The sequence below is a fragment of the Colias croceus genome, chromosome 10, assembly GCF_905220415.1.
Source record: "Colias croceus chromosome 10, ilColCroc2.1".
NCBI classification, from domain to species: domain Eukaryota; kingdom Metazoa; phylum Arthropoda; class Insecta; order Lepidoptera; family Pieridae; genus Colias; species Colias croceus.
The window spans coordinates 9,673,365-9,697,577 of NC_059546.1; the positions used below are offsets into that span (position 1 = coordinate 9,673,365).

A 24,213-nucleotide genomic window follows, 5' to 3' on the forward strand; every position below is an offset into this window, starting at 1 on the left:
GATTCTCTTTGAAAATTGTCTTAATCGTCTTTGAATGTATGAAAATTCATTTGTCACATACAAACTAGATTAAATTCCGGTTCACGGACAGACGGATATACTTTTTATTTATTGTTTACGTCAGAGGCGGCTCGTGACAAAATTTTATGGGTGTTCACTTGAAATAAAACACTGAAAATACATGGTGTAAATCAGTACAATTTAATTAAAAAATTACTTATAAAGGAAATGCATACGTCTTTCTTTTTGGTGTGCAATAATATCTATAACTTGACACAATCTATTAACCTTCGTAAAATATGTCTGTTTTCATCGACACGGTCATTGAACTCGCGTATTGACTTTCGGTACGCGGAATCTAATGCTTTACGAATGTCTTGTCGTTCGATAGACGCCAATTGCAGTTCATTCAACAAATGGTACCTACCGAGATTGTGAATGTTTTTTCATCTTGATTGAAAGATGAGCTAAGTCGTTAACGCCCTTTTTCAGTCCAAGCACTTTCACCTCCGCCGGCCGCGCCCGCTTCAAATAAAAGACACGGAAAACAAAATATTTTGTTGCTTTCATGTTCATCACAACCACACAACCACGGTGTTTTCACATATTGTTCGGATTTAAACACTCGCGTATATGTTTTCGTTTTTGTCGTACATTTTTGCGTAAGGTCAAGTTCAAGCCGTGGCGGTCCCTTAGCTTTCAATTTAAGCCGAATTTGTAACGTTTTAACACACTTTTTAATGAACGTCACATTATAATTGTCCATTTTAACACTCACAAGTAATACTGATAACTACAGGCTATTTCAACAGTCAACACGTATCTTATGATTTTAATTAGAAAATTCCCGAATATACATTCGCGCGCGTGCAGTCAAGTTGACTAGAGTGTTTGTTTATATAGGCAACGTCGCGCGAAATCGCTGTCTTGTGTACGGGCGCGCGGTAAAAACGAACCGGCAACGTTTGCGGGAGCGGCGCTCCGAATTTTGCTATTTTTTCATAGAAAATCTTCTGTTTCACGCGCAGGACTCTGACAAAACTATCTCTTTCACTCCTATTGGATTTCGTATTAGAAAATGTACTAAATATTTTTTCATTGGAGCGCAATCGTGAGCGCTCCGCTACGCGCGTTTTATAATACAGTATTATACCTACAGGTGTATGGAATGATGGAATGATGGATATATTCATTGGTATTGCCAGTAGTTTTTTACGATTACGATTGATTTTAAATAGTAATAATTAATATTAATAATGAAATTAAGGAATATGATTTTATTATAATTATTTATGGGAGTTCACTGCACCAGCGCTCCTTAGGGCGAGCCGCCTCTGGTTTACGTACTATGCAATTCGATTTCACAAAAACTATAATAAAGTTTCAGTGATAAAACATAGAATATAATACATAGGTAGTTACCTAATAAGCTTGAAGAGTTAAAACATTCAAATTTATTAGTATACGCAATTGGGCCCGAATTTTCAACTATCTCGATGCTAAATTGCATCATAACCGGTTTAGCAGTTTAGCGCGAGAGCCGAGAACGTAACAGACTTTCACTTGTACACAATTAAGTATGTGCTATAAATTTTTCCAATGATAAATAATCAATTTAAAACGATAGCTAATTAAACTTTGAACAAATAAGACGTGAGAAATAATGACGAATACTACGTTGAGTCACAGCGATGATGCCGTAAGGTCGTAGTAACCGGAAGAAAGACGGAAGTTTTTTTTCATCAATGACTCAGCTGCGCAAACTAGTACGGTCTAGTTTGTATCACTGTTAGAATATGCATGAGTTTACCTATCGGTGTTTGATCGAACTTTTTGTATTGATACTAGTTTTTATGCAGAACGACTTTAGAGGCAGTCTAATTAAATGCGGGTGCAATGCCACTATCGAAAAAATTGTGTTTTCATTGTTTTCTGCGACCTTTAATTCATAATAGCTTATTTTAGAATTGGGAAGTATCGTGGGATATGTCTGCTATTACTTATTTATGTTAACAAGTTGACCGTGGATGTTTCATAATTCCTTATTTCACAATCTTTCCCAACAGCTGATTTTCTTTTCTATACAAGTATGACGGAGGCGTTTAACCTTCCATTTTATTCATATTTTTCTACCTACGCCGTGATTTGTTGAACCCATGTTTTCGTATAAAGTAACAAATACATTTATTTGTTGAAACAGCTTTCATTGCAAACGAATGCGTCCGTATGATTGTGTGGCCCACAAATTGTGGCATATCACTACTTCCCGCCCTTATCTTCATTTCGGCGGAAGCATTTGCGCGCCATAATCCTATCTCTTTAGTTTCAATATGTGAAAGTTTGAATGGAATGTTGATACTGATACGGACTTTTTGGGCATAGCGATTAAATTTTTATGAGTTGATTATTTTTGAAAGTTTATAAACATACTGTTAGTGCCCTTTCCTGTCTTTATTTTTACGATTCGATTTCGCTGTTGACAAACATTTTGCGTTTCGTTGTTGTGTAGAAAACCGCATAGTAGATTATACCTACTGCAAGTATTTCAAAATAAACGGTTAATTAAATCAATATTTATAAGGAAATTTTGTCACCGCGTGTTACACATACTTAATTAAAACTCAACACGATGAGTAAAGCGCCTACATAGTACAACGTTTCAACTTTGATATTAAATTATATTACGAGAAACCCGAACATTTTAATGAATGTGGGTTGATTCTTTGACATGATAATGTTATGTATATTTTAATATAAACCGACTGATTTCCGACACGTCCTACTTGGAATTACAATAACGTTAATTTCAAGTTTATATATTTATTGGTTTACGTACGTGCTGAATTATAAACGAATTATGATTTTCTTTTCGACGACGAGGTCTTTAGACTCGAAATTATTAAGAAAATGTTAATAATTACGAGTTTATAGACCTCAAACATTATTCGGTTCAATGGACATGTACTAGACTAATTGAATGTATAATATGCCGTGTTTTACACAAAACTCGTGTTCAATATAAATTATAATGAAGTTATTCATCGAATTATAATATTTATTTATGGTATCAGCGAGACAATTCCAGGAAGCCAATCCTGTATGCGACCTTCATTGACCCCAGGAGAATAAGTCCTGGCGTGGCCACTCGTTAATAAGGTAAATTGAATGAAACGTGGGTCGAAATGCACTCTTGGAAAGCATGAATTGTGTTCTACGTTCAATGAACATTTCAGTATTATGCTTAATCTATACGTGTAAAACTTATTTATTTTTTAGATATAAGAATACAAATTGTACTTACAGTTCATACTGATGTTCTCATAGGTACCTAGGTACCTACTCATAATTAAAGTATTATAATGATCTCATCATTTACCTATTCTATATCGCATAAACTTTTTGTATACCAGGTGTTTTGTTCTCGTTCTCTAGTCATGGTGTTTGTTTTTAAATATTCCGTCTAATGTTTGAACTTTGAAGTACTTATTAAAATACATATTTAAGGTATTTTGAATACACGTGTAGTAGCACGAAATTCCTTAGAAATCTGTATAATTATTCGGTAGCTATTTTTATTATATTAAATATTTTAATCTATATCTATGTAATTTCTATGTATTACAGGAAAACTTGTGGATAGGTACATGGGTTTCAGTGTCATCATCCTTACTAGTATGGTTTATAAATATTTTACAATAAATGATTCAAATAAATCAGTATTTTTATGAAATTTTGTACGTAACTTATCAACATAATAATTGTGTTATCGCAAAGTAAATTGAGTTGATAACGGTAATATTGATAGTGGTGTGTTAGGTTCCCAAACTAGGTAGTTTTTATTCGGTATTTCAGCGTTTTGTATAGAAAGAATTCAGTGCATAATGTTTTGAATATGCACACGTATTATATACTTAGTATATATATATATATAATAATATTTCTTGTCTGTTGGGTAAGACGCGTTTCATGGTGAGCTCGATCTATGTATGAGACCTTGTTACACCTCATGGGATGCGTCATTTCTACTTATTTCAAATAAAGTAATCCAACACTGTGTTTGTAATATTATAATTAGATCGCTTGTTTTATAGGTCATAGTCAATAAGGCGTATTGTGTTCATTTTCATTGGACTGTGTCAATTCTTATGTTACTAGAATGTCGACATACGCCCGCCACACACACTGCCATTTATTTATCAATAATAATTACCTACTGTAGTTTAGTTTTTAATAACACGTTCTATGATAACTTTTTTACACATGGCAAATGAATAAATAGATGTAGATGAAAAATGTGTTTCATTAATTCGATTCCATTAAAATTCCAAAGCAATTGATCGTAAGTGGAGGGGGAACGGCTGACTCATACGCTCGTACGCGATAGCCGCTAACTGCTGACAATTTTAATGCTCGAACAGGAGACAAAAAAAACACGACACCAATATGAATGTTTAAAATTGGTTTTATTGATAAATTTGCAAAAGAAAAAGAAATTAATTGTACATGTCGATTATTGATTGAAAAGATAAAAATATACAAGTTTATAAATTTGCACGATATATATATAAAAATATAATTCAACTCAGATCAAGTCATTTACCAATATCCTTGTGCAGTTATTCTTACATTAACTGAAATTAGAACAGAGGAAACATCTAATCCCATAACAATATTTGAACACCTATTATAATTATTACTTTAACAAGGTTTTAGTAGTAGCAACACATGTCAGTAATTTACATTTAAATGAGCCAGTAGTCATAAAAATTTATCCAATGTACAATAACGATATTTTTTTTAGATTTTTATTATACTTTATAAAGGAATACAGTCTGGCGAGTGCCTATGGGGACTATAGACACTGGACACACTACATGACGGGTGCAATCACCTAAGGCTCACTAAAATTTGTTCAATAGAGTCCCAAACGGTGTTGCATCAACTTCCTATCGATACACTCGTAGAATATAACAAGACAATAATATATCTGAAAAATTCAATGTATTCTTAATCAATAAACATTTTACATAGATTCAGGCCCAACGGCATGAGTTAGGCATCTTTAGAGCCTACTATAACCTTTCATCTGAAGTTCAGAAGTTTTAAACATTAATGTACATAAGCATAACACCAAGTTCAGACATTGGGTAATTTTTACAATCCACAATAACAGCTATTAAAGAGGATATTTGCAATAATAAAATTTGTTTATTACACTAAGCAGAGGCACAAAACATGTCATCAAAGGTTTAGCTTACTTAATAATCAAAATGAGCATCTATGATGGAATTTACAGCTAAAGAGAAAAATACTAAGATTTACTAATTATTTGAATAACATCATAATTATATTCTGCTACATAATATATAATATTTGTATTTTCCTGTTACACTGTCTGAACTTAACATTAAAGTTTAATGTGGATCATATCCTCATGATAAACATTCAGAGTCCACTATCTCATTTCCATAGAAAATTTGTTACCTAATAAAATGCAGCTTAATGAGTACAACAAATACAGTGGACCAAAGATGGCAAACTTCTGAACTTAGCGTTCATACAATACACTTGGAATTTTCTAGAGTGAAATGCACAGACTGGTAATATGTACTCGAACAACTATATCATACACGGAGCAAACTGTAACATTTACGTAGGGAGCCATCTGTAAAGATCTAACGTCTGCACACATTTCACTCTTAAGCACTGGATCACGATACATCAGCTTAACAAATGCACATTCTAGAACTGGTAGGTATCAAAACCCAACCATGCTCACCCGATCTAGTAACTTTTGGAACCATCTATAGCCAAATCCGGGTACGAGAAGTCTTTCAAATTATTAAATATTTAATACCTAAGTGGGTCGGAAGCGCCGCGGCCCTTACAGGAGTCTACATGTGTGTGGTTTTCTTGACCTCTTTTTGTTTTCCTCTTTGGGGGACTTTTTGTTGATTTGCCGCACTAGATCGTAGAACACTTCGTTCACACTGATTTTCGCCTTCGCGGAGGTCTCCATGAATACGCAATTGAAATGATTCGCGAGGTTCGCTCCCTGCTGCTTGCCAACCACGCGCTCCGCCTCCAGATCGCACTTGTTGCCGACCAACACCATTGGAACATCGTCCTTATCTTTCACCCGCAGGATTTGCTCCCTCAAGTCTTGTAGATCGTTGAACGTAGATTGTGCGGTTATCGAATACACTAACACGAAACCCTGGCCGTTCTTCATGTATAAGTCTCTCATTGCTGTAAATTGCTCCGTGCCGGCAGTGTCAAGGATTTCGAGCATACATTGTTGTCCATCAACTTCCACTTGTTTCCGATAGCTGTCTTCGATGGTGGGATCGTATTTCTCCACAAAGATGCCTTGTACAAATTGTACTGTCAGGGCGGATTTTCCCACGCCTCCACTACCTAATACGACTATTTTGTATTCACGCATTCTTAACTATTTTTATATTGTATAGTTGTTCTGCACAGAAATTAAAGATTAAAGAAAATAAAAGCACATTAACTTGCAAGTTATTGCAAAAAAACCTTCAACAAGTCAAACCGCCATGACACCGTTAGCAGGGCGATGGCTCACTTTATTGGTATTGCCATAATAATAAAAAAACCTGTTCACATGAAGTTCTTAAAAAAAACAAAGCACAGAATCATTGTTGTTTTAGAATCAATATTTAGCCATTACAATTATTGACCTTATATTTTTTACTATAGAATTAAAATTTTAAATAATTAAATAAAAGTAATAATTGTAATATAAATTCAATGTGTTTGAGTAAAATATTATCGAGTTTATTTATTTTCAATTGTCAGAATCAAATTTATCGCAATGCGTTGAGTATATATATTTATCAATTTTTAAGTGAGAATATTATTTGTAAAAACAAATTGGAGAGGAAAAATAAACATGAAAATGTGATCAAAATATTAGATTCATTATTACGTTTGGCAACATCATATACTTGCCATGTTCTGTTTAGTAATATAATTATGAAGGTAGAGGGCGCTGTAACTAAAATGTTGTTACCTAGGTTTTACAATTATAATTTCTGAGGTTTACAATAATTAAAGATAATATTTTGGATAACTGACTGCAGATAGTAATTAAATTAAAAATCATTCTTTATTATTTTATATTTATGATAAAATCTTCAAATTTATTATTTTTTCGTAAGTAGTTATCTACTTAACTGATTTTCAAATGAATGAAAATGAATTTGAACAAAAGTTGTTCACAAAAATATGACCTCCTACACATTAATTCCTAGCTTTCCGCCCGCGGCTTCACTCGCTTTGTCTAAAAACTAATAAATTATGTTTATACTAAAACCTTCCTCTTCCTCTTTTACTCTATCAATTAAAAAAACCGTATCAAAATCTGTCACGTAGTTTTAAAGATTTAAGCATACATAGGGACAGAGAAAGCGATTACGTATTAATATTTCCTCCATACTTTATTTTCACAAATGGTAGCAAAATACAGATGGACTGATATGTGGGGCATATGCACGAATATGGGCACAACAAAAGACAGTCATCAATTTCATGTTAGGTACCTAAATGTTAATTACTACTGTCGTTATAAAGGGTCTTGACTCCTAATATTCAGGGTAGAGCCGCAGTTTAATTAGGTAGTTCTTAATATTGCGGTACAGTAAAATGATTTATCTTGCCTTTTTAACGCTCTGGTATAATTTTCGTTTATAGTATCGAAACGAACTAGTAGTTAGGTACTAGGCACCTTTTTATTCCTTGGTCGTTGGTACCTAATTTAAATTTTAAAATTTCGGTTAAAATGAAGTACCTACGCCTTTACCACTTATCTAAACCTACTAGGTTTATTTAGTAGGATATTTTGGAACTTGGCCTTTGCCATCTATGATCTGGTACGTAGAGAGATCGCTCCTCCCTCAGCTCGCTCTACTAAAGAGCAAACGCTGACAGCGGTTGGTTAGGGCATTTTTAACTCCTAATTTGAGAAGGCAGTTTCTTTGAAAAATCGTAGATTAAAAACAGTGAACCACAGAAAAAATGTACTATTACCTTCTACTAATACTATCGTTAATATTTTTGTTACTATTCGAAGAAATATATTACCAGATAATTATATCCTAAGATTATATCATTTGTTTTGAATATATATTATACTTATGCATATAAGTTATGTACTTTTTAATTACTACGATGCATCATAACAAACTTATAAATTATTGTTTAATGTTTATATTGATGAAACTTTTTTATCCTTTTTCCGCATTATGAGTTTGATGCGATGCGTGCCGAAGCGTGTACGCTTAAAGTTGAATTGGGTTTTTCTATCCCTTTTCCCTTTCATGATGAATCGTCACATTATGACGTTATCGTAAGTTGTAAAGAGGATTTACTATAATTAGCATAATAATTGCGTGTACGTGTCCTGATTTACGTGTGGTGTGAACTGTGACCCACCTTAATGTAATTTTACGGTATTCCCTCGGAAAATGTTGCTAAATATTAAAAATTATCATGGTACTACGTGATCACGCGAGTCCTTTTAGCGTGATTAAAATGCAAAGTAATTCTGTTAATATTTTTGGGGATGATAAAGATTTTATTTATTGTGGATTATTTTTAAAGGGTAAAGTGTCGCTGTCTCGTTTCTTAGCTTGTGTGAGAATCTAAAGATTCTATGTACCTATGTGTATTTTTTTAAAATACCTACATATTATTATCGGTACCGAGCTAGCTTCCTAGGTGGATACGGCTAACCCTATACCTATAGCATCTAGGAAAGCACACGAAGATAGCCCTTATAACTTAATAATACCTAATTAATTTTCTTTTCATTTGCACTTTAATTTCAATTTCTTTAGTTACTTTAATTTGAAATTCAAATTATACTTATTTGCGAGAAATAAGAATGTTACCCTTTATATTACAAATAATTTCTAGGCAGAAATTATTACCAAAATTCTACCAATTCCAAAATAATATTTGTTTAGTTATTAAATTCAGGCTGAATAATAAGGTTGTAATTTGTACGTAAATTATGACTAGATTATTCTAGGAATTTATTAAAAATACTAAGTGGACACTAACACAGAGGGCCTTTTCTAAAGCATAAAGTGGAATAAAATAACGTACCGGCTTAATTAGAAACTAGCATTAGCGTTCTATCCCGTGGCTTCGCTCGCGTAGACAAAGGAAATTCCTATGGGAATGAGATTCCCCCTCTGTAAAAAGTATCCTATGTTACTCTCTAGCCACCATAAAATCTCTCCGTTGTGACGTGAAAGCATACAAACAAACACTTTCACATTTAAAATATTAGTGAGGACTAGTCACTTATTATCCAGTGGTTTTGTATTAAAAAAAATTGAACAGTTAGATAGTTAGGTACTATGCTAATCGGGCGGATAACTCAAAATTATTAAAAAATCTTATAAAAATATAAAAATCCGCCGCCATGAATGTTATACTTTTTAGTTTTTAGAGGATTCTAGGACATAATATAACATATATTCTTAACAAAACAACTCAACCAACTAAATATTATTTTAGGATTACGTAATATGTAAGTATGTGTTTATAATTGCACGTGTTATTTAAAATAAAATATTTGGGGTTCAGACGTTTGTAACGAAGGTCCATTACTAATGAGGGTACGATTTGCAAAGTAACGCTTTTTAGTTTGTTTAGGACCACGTACGCTTTTGATAGATTTTATTAATAGTTTAAAAGATAATATTTATATTATGTACTATGTAGTATGTACTTACTTATGTGGAGTAGGTATGTAGTCAACTGATTCATTAAAGTGAGTAGGCGGCCAGGGCGGGCGGCTAGTGTAGATATAAATATACGGCCTTACTAACAATGGATAAATTTCTACCATTTTCTAAGATAGCTATGTCCTGCTTTTGCTCACATGAAACGTCAATCATAAAAACAAGACAGGTTATTGCAATAACTAATCCATTGCAAAGCGTATGGCGGAATGGTTAACATTTTATTAGTAAGATCGTGTAAGAACTTATACGTGTATTATAATTTATTGTAGTTAATTCAATTGAATAATAATATGTATATAGATACTTACTTATTACGTAATAAAAACCTACTTATGTGATTATTTTTACTATCGTTATATGAATCGTCCCGTCTTGAATAAAATATAAATGTGTACCTAAAATTCCGCTACCTATCCAACCTCCAAACGCATACAAGAAAATGACCACATTACACTCAGTTTCTATTGAAGTTGAGAACAGCACTTGAGATGAACTCTCAGCGCTCAAAATAAGTTCACATCATTTGCGAAGTTCAATTGTTCTTTCCAGTTTTGATACCTTTTGTTTTGAATTTATTATAGAGTTGGATCGCTTGTGGATGTATTCTGAGTTGGTAGTACGATTTAAAAACATTATATTCCATGATAGTACGAAGACAATCTTTTTCATGAATAAGATTTATAAAAATATATTTGTTTTTAATATTTAAATTCCAACATTTTAAAATGGGTATCTATGCAATTAAATGTATCCATTTTCATAAATTTTACCTACCAATAACATCAGCTGCAGAAAAACAAATAAATATTCTATTATTTTGGAACTAAATGTTAAAGTAAATCGCTAAACCAATATTTTAGGTAGGTACGTAAAATAACTAACTCTACAATTGACTATCAATAGAATATAGAGTACTTTAGAGCAAATTATAATACAATCAATTCACCGATGTCAATATTATTGTTTATCTGTTATGATTAATTGAAGAACAATATAATAGATGCATAAGTTTGTTTGCAATTTACATAGAAGTGCAAAACAGCTCGCTCCACCGTGTAGCACCTGCGTATCGTACCATGAATTGTTGATAAGGGATAAGCGAAGGGCGAAATTTGTAATGTCTTTGTTAGAATTTATCAATAAGTTATGTCCGTTGTGAAAAGCAATATTGTGGTTAGCTTCATTCTTGGGTACAATACAAAATCTGATTGCATTTGCATCTAATAATATTGGGTAAACTTAGTTAATGGTTTATAATACCTACGTATTCTTTCTTATACCGATGAGCCTTTGATATTGTCTTTATTATAAAGCAAAACAATTAGATCCATTCTAAGGATCCATTATTAGATCATCATTTCTAACGACATGACACTTACCTGCGGCCTAGGTACTATACCAATTTATTGATCTCTATGTATGTTACATTTAATTTTCTTCTTTATATAAGTCTATATTTTTGTATCTTTGTTATTTTTGTAACATTGAAACTAAACTCCACACAAACTGTATGTGTTATGTAGGAAAAAGTGCGTATTAGAATATTTAAAACATACCATAGGTACTTATCTAACTTATTTTCTGTCATTTTTTGTATTATTTTTTGGTGCAATATTATCTATTTACTACGTTCAACTAAAAGTTCACATCATGTACCACTGCTGTTTCCAGCAACTCTTGTACAGTTTCTAGAAGTTATCGTATCGACATTATCATGAGTTAAGAACGCTACTTGCTAACGTCATTAGCAATACATTAATTATTGTCAACTGTTTCGCAAAACCTCAGCTTCAGTTCAGTATAGGTTTCTTCTTGCACGTAGATGCTGAATATCTTTAAACATTCGTTAATTTATAGTGAAAATGTGTAATTACGTTATAAAATCTATCAGGGTTACCTACTGAAAAATGAGTCTTTGATATTATTATTACAGAGGGATAAAAAATGAGGCTTCGATACTATAGATATTGATATACTTATTACAGACAAAATAGAGCAAGATTATTATTATATTATTATTCTAGTTTATATCTTAGAATAAAAATATGTAAGGGTAAATAAATTTCACGGGCATAGACACAAAATATGAACAGAGTAAACGCGCCATGAAACAAGTTTTGCCAAATTGTAATCCTTCTCCATATAAAAGATAATTAAACCTTAAATAAAAATATCACTAGGATTATGGGCTAATTGCATGGATTGTGAAATGATTTTCATTAGGTACTCTGGATTAATTATAATAGTGAATGCATTGACTAGCGTTAGTTGTTAATAATTGATTTTCGGTCCAGTGCACGGTGACGTTGGCAAACTTATATTAATTAGTTGCTAGCTGGCTAGTTCAATGTTCTATGTATTTGATCATATAGTATATTGAGGGTGTTATATATAATATCTAATTACCACCGCCTTGGTACAGTGGTTGACGCGTGAGCGTATCACGTCCTGGGTTCGATTTCCAGTGGACACGAAGAAAAAAAAAATATGTCGGTTTGGTAGGACAGAAGGCTGATTAAGAAAATCGATCAGTGATCACTTTACTTTTGTAATAATCATAGTTACAAATTATATTAAACCTAGTTAGTTATATTATAAATTTAATAAAAAATGTGTGAAATTATCTTAATGCCACAATTTTAATCATGCAAACATTAGCAAAGAACGCTAATATCGAAACTATCTACTCACTATAGTAGTACCTACTCACTAAGAGACACTAGAACTAAAACGTATTGACAGAGTCCTAGTCCTAAAGCCAATTAAAGCGTTTACAACTTGAAAGCAGATTTGCAATTTATAGGACATATGTACTATGAAACTACATAATTATGACAACTATCATCCACAACTTTAGGTACCTTAAACTTTCTGCTACTTGTATGAATTTAGAGCTAAATCAGTTTCTCCCATTGACGTTCATCTAAAAATAAATTTGCTCAAACGTAAGTCATAACATTGCGGTCAAATTTAATTTAGCGAATGCCATTGTATAAGCTATAAAGATTTTCTTAATTAACCATTGAAATATATCCTAATAACCTCTAGGTATAGTTAATGATTATTATCCATCAGAGGTGAAAGCCAAAGTTTATTCATAATATAGTTGAAAACTTTATATTATAAGCGTCTAAAGTTGAATGCACGTCTACTTAGCTGATTAATGTACTCACTTTGATGAGTTTTTCAATTACTGTTTGTTAGTTTTGTTTTAAATGGGATTTTGAAGTTATGCTCAAAATATAAAGTATAATTAACGCTGCGCTTTGCTGGAGCCATTTAAAATTTAGGTCTTTTTTCATTCAATTAAATGTTATATACAAGTTTTTAAATTAGATAATATTTTAATTTTACTTAACTACCAACTTCAAAAAAGGAGGTAACTTATAATAATTAATCATTTCAATCGATCTGTCACTCTGCCTTTTGTGATTTGTGACTTCAATAAATTCATATGTGCATTGATTAATCTTCTTATATATAAAAATGAATCGCAAAATGTGTTGGTAAGCGCATAACTCGAGAACGGCTGAACCGATTTCGATAATTCTTTTTTTATTATATTCCTTGAAGTACGAGGATCTTATGTAGAGAAAACGTAAACATGTACCACGGGGGAGGCCGGGGCGGACCGCTAGTTAATTATATATCTAAGTATTTGGCCAGGCTCGTTTTTAATTTACTTAAATATTTATTAGGGTAAATCATATTATATAGGTAGACAGTTTGGTATAATGAAAGATACTGATCTAAACAAGACAACAACAGCTCTATATTTACAACTCTATATAACTCTCTTTTCGACTTTTATATTATACTAGTGGTCCGCCCCGGCTTCGCCCGTGGTACATATTTCGCAATAAAAGGTAGCCTATATCCTTTCTCGAGTATCAAAATATCTCCACACCAAATTTCATGCAAATTGGTTCAGTAGTTTAGGCGTGATTGAGTAAACAGACAGACAGACAGAGTTACTTTCGCATTTATAATATTAGTATGGAAGAGTATGGATAGATTCAGTGTTTCTATTGTTACTACCATATAACATTACCTTTCTTTATAAATGTTTTATTAATTTGGAAAGCGTCTATTTTTGTTTGAAAACAAGGCTAAATCAAACGTTAAAAAAAATCCCGAACTGTTTTGTAAGGATCTCTTTATTTTGTGAAAATAATTTCATTATATTACATCGTAACAAATAGGTACAAAGGATTAGAAAAATCTTTACAAAACATTCAGGAAAACCTCTTTGCAATAAACAAGTTTGGATAATAAAGGATAAAAAAAACTGAATCGGAATAAACTAAATGTGACTACAGTCTACAAAGGGTTGTTTATAATTCGATAACAATGGTACGGTCTTTCATTGATATTAAAATCTTCACCTGTTTGATTTATTTTTTATTTTAATTGCTTTTTGTTGTTTTGTTTCAATCGGATTTACCGAGGTAATAATAATATAAATATGTAAGTAGTTAACTAATGTTACCTAAGTATTTAATTTTTTTATTACGGTTCAATCTTGCTAAGTTTGGACAAGCATTAGATAAGTCTCATTTTAATCTCAATTTTACAGTAGGTATCCCCTGTCCAATAGAGTCCCCTAGAACGGATTCCCGTAACATAAACGGTAAATCTCCCTTCAGCTTTATTGTAAGCATTACTGATCTTACTACGTAATTACGAAATTGAAACGATTCCGATAGAAGCTTGCTTTATGCGAAAACTTTCGTGGATTCGTGACGATAGGGCTGCCTCTTATTCATTTGCAAACCATTTGAGAAGTTTATTAGTTAGATTTTAGGAAGTGTGTGAAGCTAGGAAGGTATTAGCTGTGGTTTTGATCAAATGGTGTAAGTAGGTACTAGGTGTTTCCTAAATTGTAGTTTGACTTCGATTTCAAATGGAAGATTTATGTAAGTACATTAAATGATACAGTTTAGGTAGGTACGTAAATGTGTGATGTGAAATGGATGCACCTACAGTATATTTTTTTTTATTTGTTGAATCTTAAATTATTATACCTAGAACAGTTCCTATTTTTTAATGCAGCTCGAAGGACCATTACGAGGCCGAATGCACGAACGAAAAGAGCAACTATGGAGTTTCTTGCCGATTCTTCTCCATAGATCACTGCTTTCCGAATCGGTGGTAAATGTTAAAATAATTATGTAATGACGATTCGAAAGTGCTACTAAATAGTAGTCTAATTGAATAAATGAATGTTTGAGTTTGAGTTTGAAACACTTCTTAACTAAGCACCTACACTAGTAGGTAGTAATAGTTCAAAATATATTATAGCCATACTAATCTATACCAATAAGGACACAGGAGGACCTGACGAGTTAGTATGTTTGAATGCGTTTATCTTAGGAACTGCTGGACCGATTTCAAAAACTCATCATTGCATGTACGTGATCTCTGAGTTCTACAGGCTATTAAAATATTATGTAGGAACTACGGGCGATGCCGGGGTGGATCGAGAGTCAGTAACGAATTGGCGTTTCAACTACAGCACCGATTTTTTGTATATTTTAATTAATATATATTAAAATAATGTATATTAAAATTACCCTATTAAATTTAATAACCCTATGCATAGCAGTCACCAGACCCTTGAAAAATTATAGGAAATTAATTTAAAAGAGGTTTGTGGTTGTGAAATCAAATCTAATTAATCTTACTTCTTATTAAAATTAATAAACTTTATTTAAGATTTGACGAACGATTTGATGGCTGATTCCACAGCTGATTCATTAAGTTATTATGTAACTAACTGAATAAGAATAAAAGTTCACATTTAACCATTATCAAAATTCAAATCTCCATCAAATTTGACATTATTGATCAGTCATTTTAAGATCACGGCCGTGGGCAAAACTTGTTGAGTTGTTAAAGTACTAAACACAAATAAAAATTCGTCCTCTGAGACGCGCACGTTAAGGCCTTTGCCACACTAGACGGAAATTCCGTCGCCGGACTTCCGCGGCGGTCAATCCGTTCTATACGGTACCAGCCACACTGAATATTTAGTGGCAGATCATCAGTCGGCTGCCTGCGCTACGGTGTGGTCGAATTCGTGATGGATCCGATAGAAGTGATAGCTATATTTTATGAGGCATTAGAAGAAGAAAGCGTAAATATTGGGTTCATCCCTTAAATACTCTTACTAGAAATTGGGCAATTTCATACCCTGTATATGCAACTAAGACTTAATCCAGATAAAGCATTCGAATATTATCGCAAACTCTATTTTGCACTTCGATAATAAATCGTTCAGTGTCAAACATCCTGTGCGTGCGTCGTCACTGCGAGTTATCCGCTGAATGTGGCGCGATGCATACAAATACCTGTAATGCGAAGTTGCCGATCTTACGCTGACGGAAGATCGGTGCGCGGACGACCGATCAGACGCGAGCGAGTGACGGTCCGCTCCGAGCGCGGGATCGTCCGCGACGGAACGACCGATCTTCCGCGTAGTGTGCCCGTTATTTGTATTTTATATGCAATAACATGTATTGGCGTTCCGCCGCGGAAGTTCGGCGACGGAGTTTCCGTCTAGTGTGGCAAAGGCCTAAGGCGCTGCCCTGAGCAAGCATTTCATTCCACTCACACACACACGCCGCGCCACAGCTGCAGCCCGACGCCAATCGCCATACGCGAATCATTACGAACGGGCCTCGGCCGGTAGTGTCGGTACACAGGCGTTCACACACACATGCGTACGTTTTTGGTTTGGGAATAAGAATTTGCGATTTACACGAAATCTATTGATTGGACTAAAAAAATACCACAGTATTATATTAGTATGTTGCTTGTAGAATTATTTGCCGAAAAAACAGAATGATTGCATGTAGTTTAGTATGGTTTTTAAGCATCAAAAGATTTTTTTAGAGGTACCTTTGAGATTTTTTTCTATCGACTAAAATAAGTTGTATTGTGTTTTCAACACACTATCCAACTAGTTTATCTCCTGAAGAATATCATATATTTATCTGAGATTTTTTACTGCAGTTAATCATATACTTTAAAGCATTATAATTTAGCAGCAAATTCGCGTTTTGCTCTACTAGTCACCTTAAGTTTAAAAATGTAACATATCAAGCTATTTGATATTTCTTGAAATATCCTATATGTAAAGCAATGGCTTAGGCGGCAGTCTTACTCAACTTTATGTGAAGCAGCTTACGAAGTTATCTAATGATAAGACGACTAATTAAAGATGTACTTCCTTCTCTATACAGGCATCTGTAAACAGCAAGAATAAAAACGTGTTCCTCAATTTTACCGGGTTCCCGTAGTGCATGTACCCACTACCCGGGTTCGGTCAGATGTCACTTGTCATCTCCCATGATAAGGGTCTAACGTACCTATATTTTGTCATGTTTTCTTTATTATGTAATGTTACTGAACCTTAAGGAAATGATTGAAATCACTCTATTCCTCATCCCTTGTTAACAATTGAATGGAGACGTCTTTGACATTTTGGTGAAGGAAATCGGTAAGGTAATCCATAGCAATACCAGACTAGTACCTATTGATAACACAGCTCAACAAAAAAAAAATTTTTTGTTGTTGCCCTGGATATTTCTACAGATTTATATAATTCAACTACCCAGTTTGCGAATGGCTCTAGTTTTTTTTATGTGGATTTTCATTTGTTTAATTTTCTTATACGGCTCTTTAGAATACGGGTTACTAACAAGTGTTTATTTTTTTGGTGAATTACGTTTTCTGCACATTTCTTCGCTCAGACATAACCCTATTCTATAAAACTGACTATAGAATATGAGGATAATTAATAGTTTCTCTAAAAAAATAATTTTAATGAACAACAATGTTCGGTTTGTATTGAGTTGAAAAAACCGAGTAGCACAATGGTCAGCAAAGTGGATACACCAAATTCCATTGTTGTTTTTATTAATGGGATCAAACAAAGCAAATGCATTGGGAATAATAAATAAAAATGGGAATTAGGCCTTTGAGGGAATCTAGAAGTTTAAGAACGACGGCCCTACAGGACGGACGTGCCGAAAATTGATAAAAGATGAAAAATTAACAAAATTAATAACTTATGCTGAATGTGAATTATGGAGAAGCATAGTATTGGTAAATTTAAGGTAAATTTAAAGGACCAAATTATATTGAAATTGCGCAACATGTGTTGAAAAACTCAATTTTTTATGAGCGATGATACGAACATAAAGCTACACTTTCCCCACAGTCTCCTGGATATATTTCCAGTAAATCTGGGAAGTTTCTGTAAGAAACAGTCGGAAAGCATCCAAAAATAACTAAAAATTATGGAATAAAGGTATCAGGGTAGATGGGATCGTCAACTGATGGCAGGTTGCTGATGGTCCTTAAGAAACGATGGTCCTTAAAATAACTATAGAAGAGAAGCTTATAAAATATATTTTCTTGTACTATTTCATAAGTTTTAATAATTTTTCTCCATTTTCATATCCATTTTAATCAATCAAAAACTAAAACGAAACAATAAGTAAAACTTTGTAATAAATAAATGATGATAAACAAATACACCTTCTATTTCATGCTGGGTTTTAGAGTCTAATAAGAAAATAAGGATTAAAAAAAAATTAGAGTCAATCTACCAAAACCATTAATAGTTTTATATACAATATGCATTAAATTATTCGAAACCACTTTCACATCCAGGGCAACAAAATCATTGTTGACCAGTGTAATCTATACTAATATTATAAAGCTGAAGAGTTTGTTTGTTTGAACGCGCTAATCTCGGGAACTACTGGTTCGATTTGAAAAATTCTTTCGATGTTAGCCCATTTATCGAGTAAGGTTATAGGCTATATAACATCACGCTATGACTAACAGTATTTGAGCCACGGGGCTGAAACCGCGCGGAGCAGCTAGTAATTAAATAAATAAAGCGAAATGTATGCAATTGAAATAAAATAATTACTGTACCTAAGTCTTAGGAAGATTATATGCCGATAAATGGTCAGAACTGGACAACATTTAAATGGGACCAGTGACCTATGTCGAGTGCTAGTGACGCGAGAAATATTTGACCAAACAACTTGACTTGCAAGTTGCAGTTCCATAATAATTCTCGATATTAGCTCCAATCCTATGATATAAGATAAATTAAGATTGCTCTATACATAATAGCCTTTTGCAGTTTTACCTGTACCTGTATGTACCTGTAGGATGAGGATCATCCTTAGAATGACAAACTTCAGAAATTTATTTCTGAAAGACATCCGTGAGCATCAGGACAGATAATTGCAATGGCCCTTGTTCTAATCAAGCTTGTTAATTCACTATACCTATCTACTCTGTATCGATTTGGCCACCTTTGATACCTTCGAAATGGGTTTTGCAGCGAGTCAGTCTATTTTCCGGCAAGCTGAGCCGGCGGTCGGTCGGAAAATGGCACAACACAAGAGACGCAATTGAGCATGTCACCGCAGAATGAAACGCCTTTGTTCTAGTTCGTTATCGAATTTAACAAAATAAATAGCTTTGGACTAAATCTGAATGATTTTCACGATTAATTCGATCAATTTATAATTCTAAGTATGGTATAGTCGAACTATTTGAGCTAAATGGATTGTTCCAGCAAATTATTGTTGATAATTGTTTAACTAGTAAACAATTTGCTAATTAATAGTATTACATAGTTATAGGTATTGTAGCTGATCTGTTGGTGTAGGTATTTCTTGATATATATATTTCATTCAATTAGGTAAACTCGCTAGTCAGTCCATCGAATAGCAGTTTAACTAGATAAAGCGACATAATATACAGGGTGTCCCAAAAAGTAGTGATGAACGGAAGCTGGGAGGTAGAGGACCTAGAGGGCTATCCGAATCACCCCCATGTATGTTATGCGATTTTTCGTATTTTCGGAGTTATGACATTTTTTTCAATTTTTCATCTATCGCTGAGTACGATGATATTTTCACTCAGGGTGACGTCAATTATTGCGCTAGATGCTTGATTTTTATTTGGGTGCTAAGCTGAAAGATAGGCCGATTCAGTATGGTAACATTTACTATCGTTAGATCTTCGAATGGAATAAAAAAAAAAGAGTTAAATGCCAAGAAAGATAAAATTACCCAGTATGTTCACAACTTCAAGGGCCCATAGAAAAATAAAATCACATAAAAAAAGTTTTCCATTTGGCTTTTAAAAACTTGCTCTATCTATCAGGTAGCTACCCTAAAAATTTCATTTTATTATTCAGAAGGCTTCAATCGAAAAATTGAAATCTAAATGTGGTAAGTGCAAAAATTTAATTAACATGATGTTAATAAAAACAAATTAAAACCAATAACGAGGTGTTTAATTACCAGGAATTTTTAAAATAACCCCATTGTTGCTCAATGTTAGTGCGACATCACCGTAAAAAGTTGTCTTTTAAATGTCTGAATGCCCTTTTATCATTTTTAATGGTTTCTTCTGCTACTATGAATTTCCGGGTTATTTCGTCCAAATTGTGGCATTCTCTCAAGTAGCCAAGGTCTTTTTAGTATCCCCATTGAAACAAATCAATTAGGTCGTGGGACCGTGGAGGTCAGGCTTTAAGGCAAGCGTCACCGGCGCATGCGCAGGCTGCAACGACCAATCCATCTTTCAGGGTATGTTTGCCCTTTAGCCTGGAGTCCACGGTCCCCGGACATAAACCCTATTGATTTTTTTCCGTGGGGATACTACAAAGACGAGAGACTGCCACAATTTGGACGACATAACCTGGAAATTCATAGTAGCAAAAGAAACCATTAAAAATGATAAAAGGGCATTCAGACATTTTAAAGACAACTTTTTACGGTGATGTCGCACTTGCACTGAGCAACAGCGGGGTTATTTTAAAAATTTCTAGTAATTAAACACCTTGTTATTGGTTTTAATTTGTTTTTATTTATCATCATGTTACTTCAATTTTTGCACTTACCACATTTGGATTTCAATTTTTCGATTGAAGTCTTCTGAATAATAAAATAAAATTTTCAGGGTAGCTACCTGATAGATGGAGTAAGTTTTTAAAAGCCAAACGGAAAACTTTTTTTATGTGATTTTATTTTTTTACGGGCCCTTGAAGTGGCGAACATACTGGGTAATTTTATCTTTCTTGGCATTTAATTCTTTTTTTTATTCCATCCAAAGATCTATAGATAGTAAATGTTACCATACTAAATTGGCCTATCTTTCAGCTTAGCACACGAAAAAAAATCAAGCATCTAGCGCAATAATTGACGTCACCATGAGTGAAAATATCATTGTACTCAGCGATAGATGAAAAATTGAAAAAAAATGTCATAACTCCGAAAATACGAAAAATCGCATAACATACATGGGGGTGATTCGGATAGCCCTCTAGGTCCTCTACCTCCCAACTTCCGTTCATCACTATTTTTTGGGACACCCTGTATATACATAACATTCATGCTATTAGCTATTCATGGTTCCTGGGTTTACTAATTATAACGAAGAATAAAAAAAGAGAATTGTAATAAGTAATTAATAAGCGTAGGTTTTTCGTACTTATGATATCTTTTCATTGTGTTGAAACAAAATATTGTCACGTGTCAACATCACTTCAATTATGTTCCTCAAGATGTTCCTATATTTTAAGGATGAGATAAATATTTATGACTTCTGATTTCCAAAATTGAACTTAGAATTCTGCAATTGGAACATAATTGGAAACAAATCGAAATATTAATAGCATAAATCACCATCAAAACTAAAAAGGGGTATTACCCCCGCCGAACATGCGCTACTCTATTAAACCTTTCGCTAAAGACTTTTATGGGGATAATAGACGAAGAAACGAGATGATTAAAATATTAAGAATTTATTAGAGTAATAATATCTATGCCTGCTATAGTATCATAGAGATAATAATGAACATAGGAACGTGTCTACATACTCTGTGACTGCTTTTTTTGTTCGGCTTTTTTGGCGCGACGAATACGAATTAGGTTTAGTCGATGTTCCTTTTGTTCAGGAGTTTCATTAGCAAGTCGTTTACGAATCAAACTTAGTCGATGTTCCCTCTTCTCAGGTGTCTCATTGGCAAGTCGTTTACGAATTAGGCCTAGTCGATGTTCACGCTGTTCAGGTGTTTCATTCGCAAGTCGATTACGAATTTGGCCTAGTCGACGTTCTCGCTGCTTAGGAGTTTCCTTTGCTAGGCGGTCACGGATCAAACCAAGGCGATGTTCCCGCTGCTCAGGTGTTTCATTATCAAGTCGACTACGAATAAGGCCTAGTCGACGTTCTCGCTGCTTAGGAGTTTCCTTTGCTAGACGATCACGGATTAAGCCAAGACGATGTTCCCGCTGCTCAGGGGTTTCATTAGCAAGTCGATTACGAATTAGCCCTAATCGATGTTCCCGTTGTTCAGGAGTTTCATTTGCTAGACGTTCACGAATCACGCTTAGCCGGTGCTCTCGGTCCACAGCTGACTCTTTCGTAACTCGTTTACGACTCACACCTTTAGTTTCTTCTTGTTCGGCTTCTGATTCACTGTCACTACTCTCACTATTGTTAGAAAGCTTACGTTTTTTCTGCCGCGTTTGCATCTTGTGACTTTTCATAGTTGATAAAAGCTCTTGACAAGCTTCTAGTGCCTCCACGGCACCTAAATAAGCTTTGGTGGCATCTTCATTTTCGTTTCGTTCATCCCGATCTTCCATACTTTCTACTCTTATGTTACTGAGCCAAAAAGCAGATTTTATGGGTCTAACTACCAATTTTTAAATCATAAATACTTACATAGGTAAATATTCAAATTAATTGTTACAAACTAGAATTATAGTTACATTTATGCAAGCATAAACATAAAAGATGTGTCTGAAATATTGTACTCAATAAATTACAATAGTATAATGCATATGATATATTTATAAATTTGTATAGAGTTTTTTGCTGGTTCTACTTCGAAGAAACTGCTTAAGTATCTACTAATACCTGTGACTAAATCTAGTATAGCAAAAAGAGACAATACAACTTAAATAAATGAAAAATTGAATTAATAAGAATTAACTTTTGGGCTAAAAATAAAGCATGAGTTATAATTATTTTACCAATTTATCATACGTTTGATGTATCCATTCTATAAAATTACTATGCACAGTTTAAATATCTACAATTAGTCAGAATTAGTTACATTCAAATCCTTATGTACAGCTTAGTCAAAAAATTGGTAATGTATTACTAGACATTCACAATTTTTTTCTACGAGCCGTTGAAGAAAAGTTGTGGTGCTATCCTCTGGCTTATTTATTTATTTATTATTATAAGATATTATATTTTCATAGAAATATTTTTCTAAAATCCAGGGACCGTTCCTTTCTTAACTTGGAGACTTATGTCTGCAACAAACAGATTGAACTGCTGTATGTTTAAATAAAATTAATAAAAAACTACTCTTAGTGTGCTCATGTGTGCCTACCTACTCCAAGAGTTATTGCATAGGTATGATTTGTTTTTTAAGCGTTTGAAAAGGCATGCAATAATTTGCACTGCATTAGTACTTATTTGATTTAATCTAGAAGCATCGCTATAATATTATAACGTTGTTACTATATAAGAATAAATGATTTTATTTTATTAATTTCATTGAATGCCATCCTAATCAAGTTAAAGTTAATCTTAAACACAGTAACTACAAAGGAAAGTTGGTACTATATGTTAAATAGTAAACCGATAAATAATTACATACCTACATACACATGTTCTGTTTTTAAAAACACAATATTAAATCTGTTTAAACTTTGTTTCAATATCAAAGGTTAAAGCTTAGGGTTAAAGGATATATTTTAGTCAAAGTTACTTACCACAAGTCGATCGAATATCGTTATGGTAAAGTATCCGAAGAAAGCTTCAAAATTAAAGAAAACAAAAGACCATATTAAATATCTTATATCATATAGGTACCTATCATTTATAAATTATTTAAAAGAAAATAGATCTTTTTTGTAAGTATACAAAAAGAAAAAACAAAACACGAAAGCGTCTTGTCAATTGTCACTGTCAAATGCCAAATTTAGCATAAAACAAGAGCATGCTGCATGATACCTATTTGTTGCCAGGCTTCATTACCTACTTGTTGTACGTTTTATAATATTGTATGCATTTTTAATTTATTTTTTTCTGCGTTATGAAATATTTCTAGAAATCATAATAATAATATGATTTATGAAAGGTGTGACGGCAAGAATCCATCGAGACCAGTGCAAACTTAGCACCCCATCTATGGAATTTTGGGTCGAAAATGACCTTGATCGTTAGGTCCCCGTTAGGTCCTTTAAGGTCCCACAATTTTTTCGTTAGGTCCCCTTTAGTTTTTTTTTTTAATATTTTTTTAAATTTTAGGTATAAAAAAATGCAACTTTAGCACCCCATCCATAGAATTTTGGGTCAAAAATGACCTTAATCGATA

General features: G+C 33.2%; 2 protein-coding genes across 2 annotated transcripts; both read right to left on the reverse strand.

The window, feature by feature from the left end:
• Positions 1-4,444: 4,444 nt before the first annotated feature.
• LOC123695060 (ras-related protein Rap1) lies at positions 4,445-6,589 on the reverse strand. Its single transcript, XM_045640758.1, has one exon. The coding sequence runs from the start codon at positions 6,443-6,445 to the stop codon at positions 5,885-5,887; it is 561 nt and encodes a 186-aa protein (XP_045496714.1). The 5' UTR covers positions 6,446-6,589; the 3' UTR covers positions 4,445-5,884.
• A 15,016-nt stretch (positions 6,590-21,605) lies between these two features.
• LOC123695148 (histone-lysine N-methyltransferase, H3 lysine-79 specific-like) lies at positions 21,606-23,621 on the reverse strand. The gene is made up of 2 exons (XM_045640890.1): positions 23,609-23,621; positions 21,606-22,484 (listed from the first exon to the last, which is right to left on the reverse strand). The coding sequence occupies exon 2, from the start codon at positions 22,463-22,465 to the stop codon at positions 21,689-21,691; it is 777 nt and encodes a 258-aa protein (XP_045496846.1). The 5' UTR covers positions 22,466-22,484; positions 23,609-23,621; the 3' UTR covers positions 21,606-21,688.
• Between the last annotated feature and the right edge of the window lie 592 nt (positions 23,622-24,213).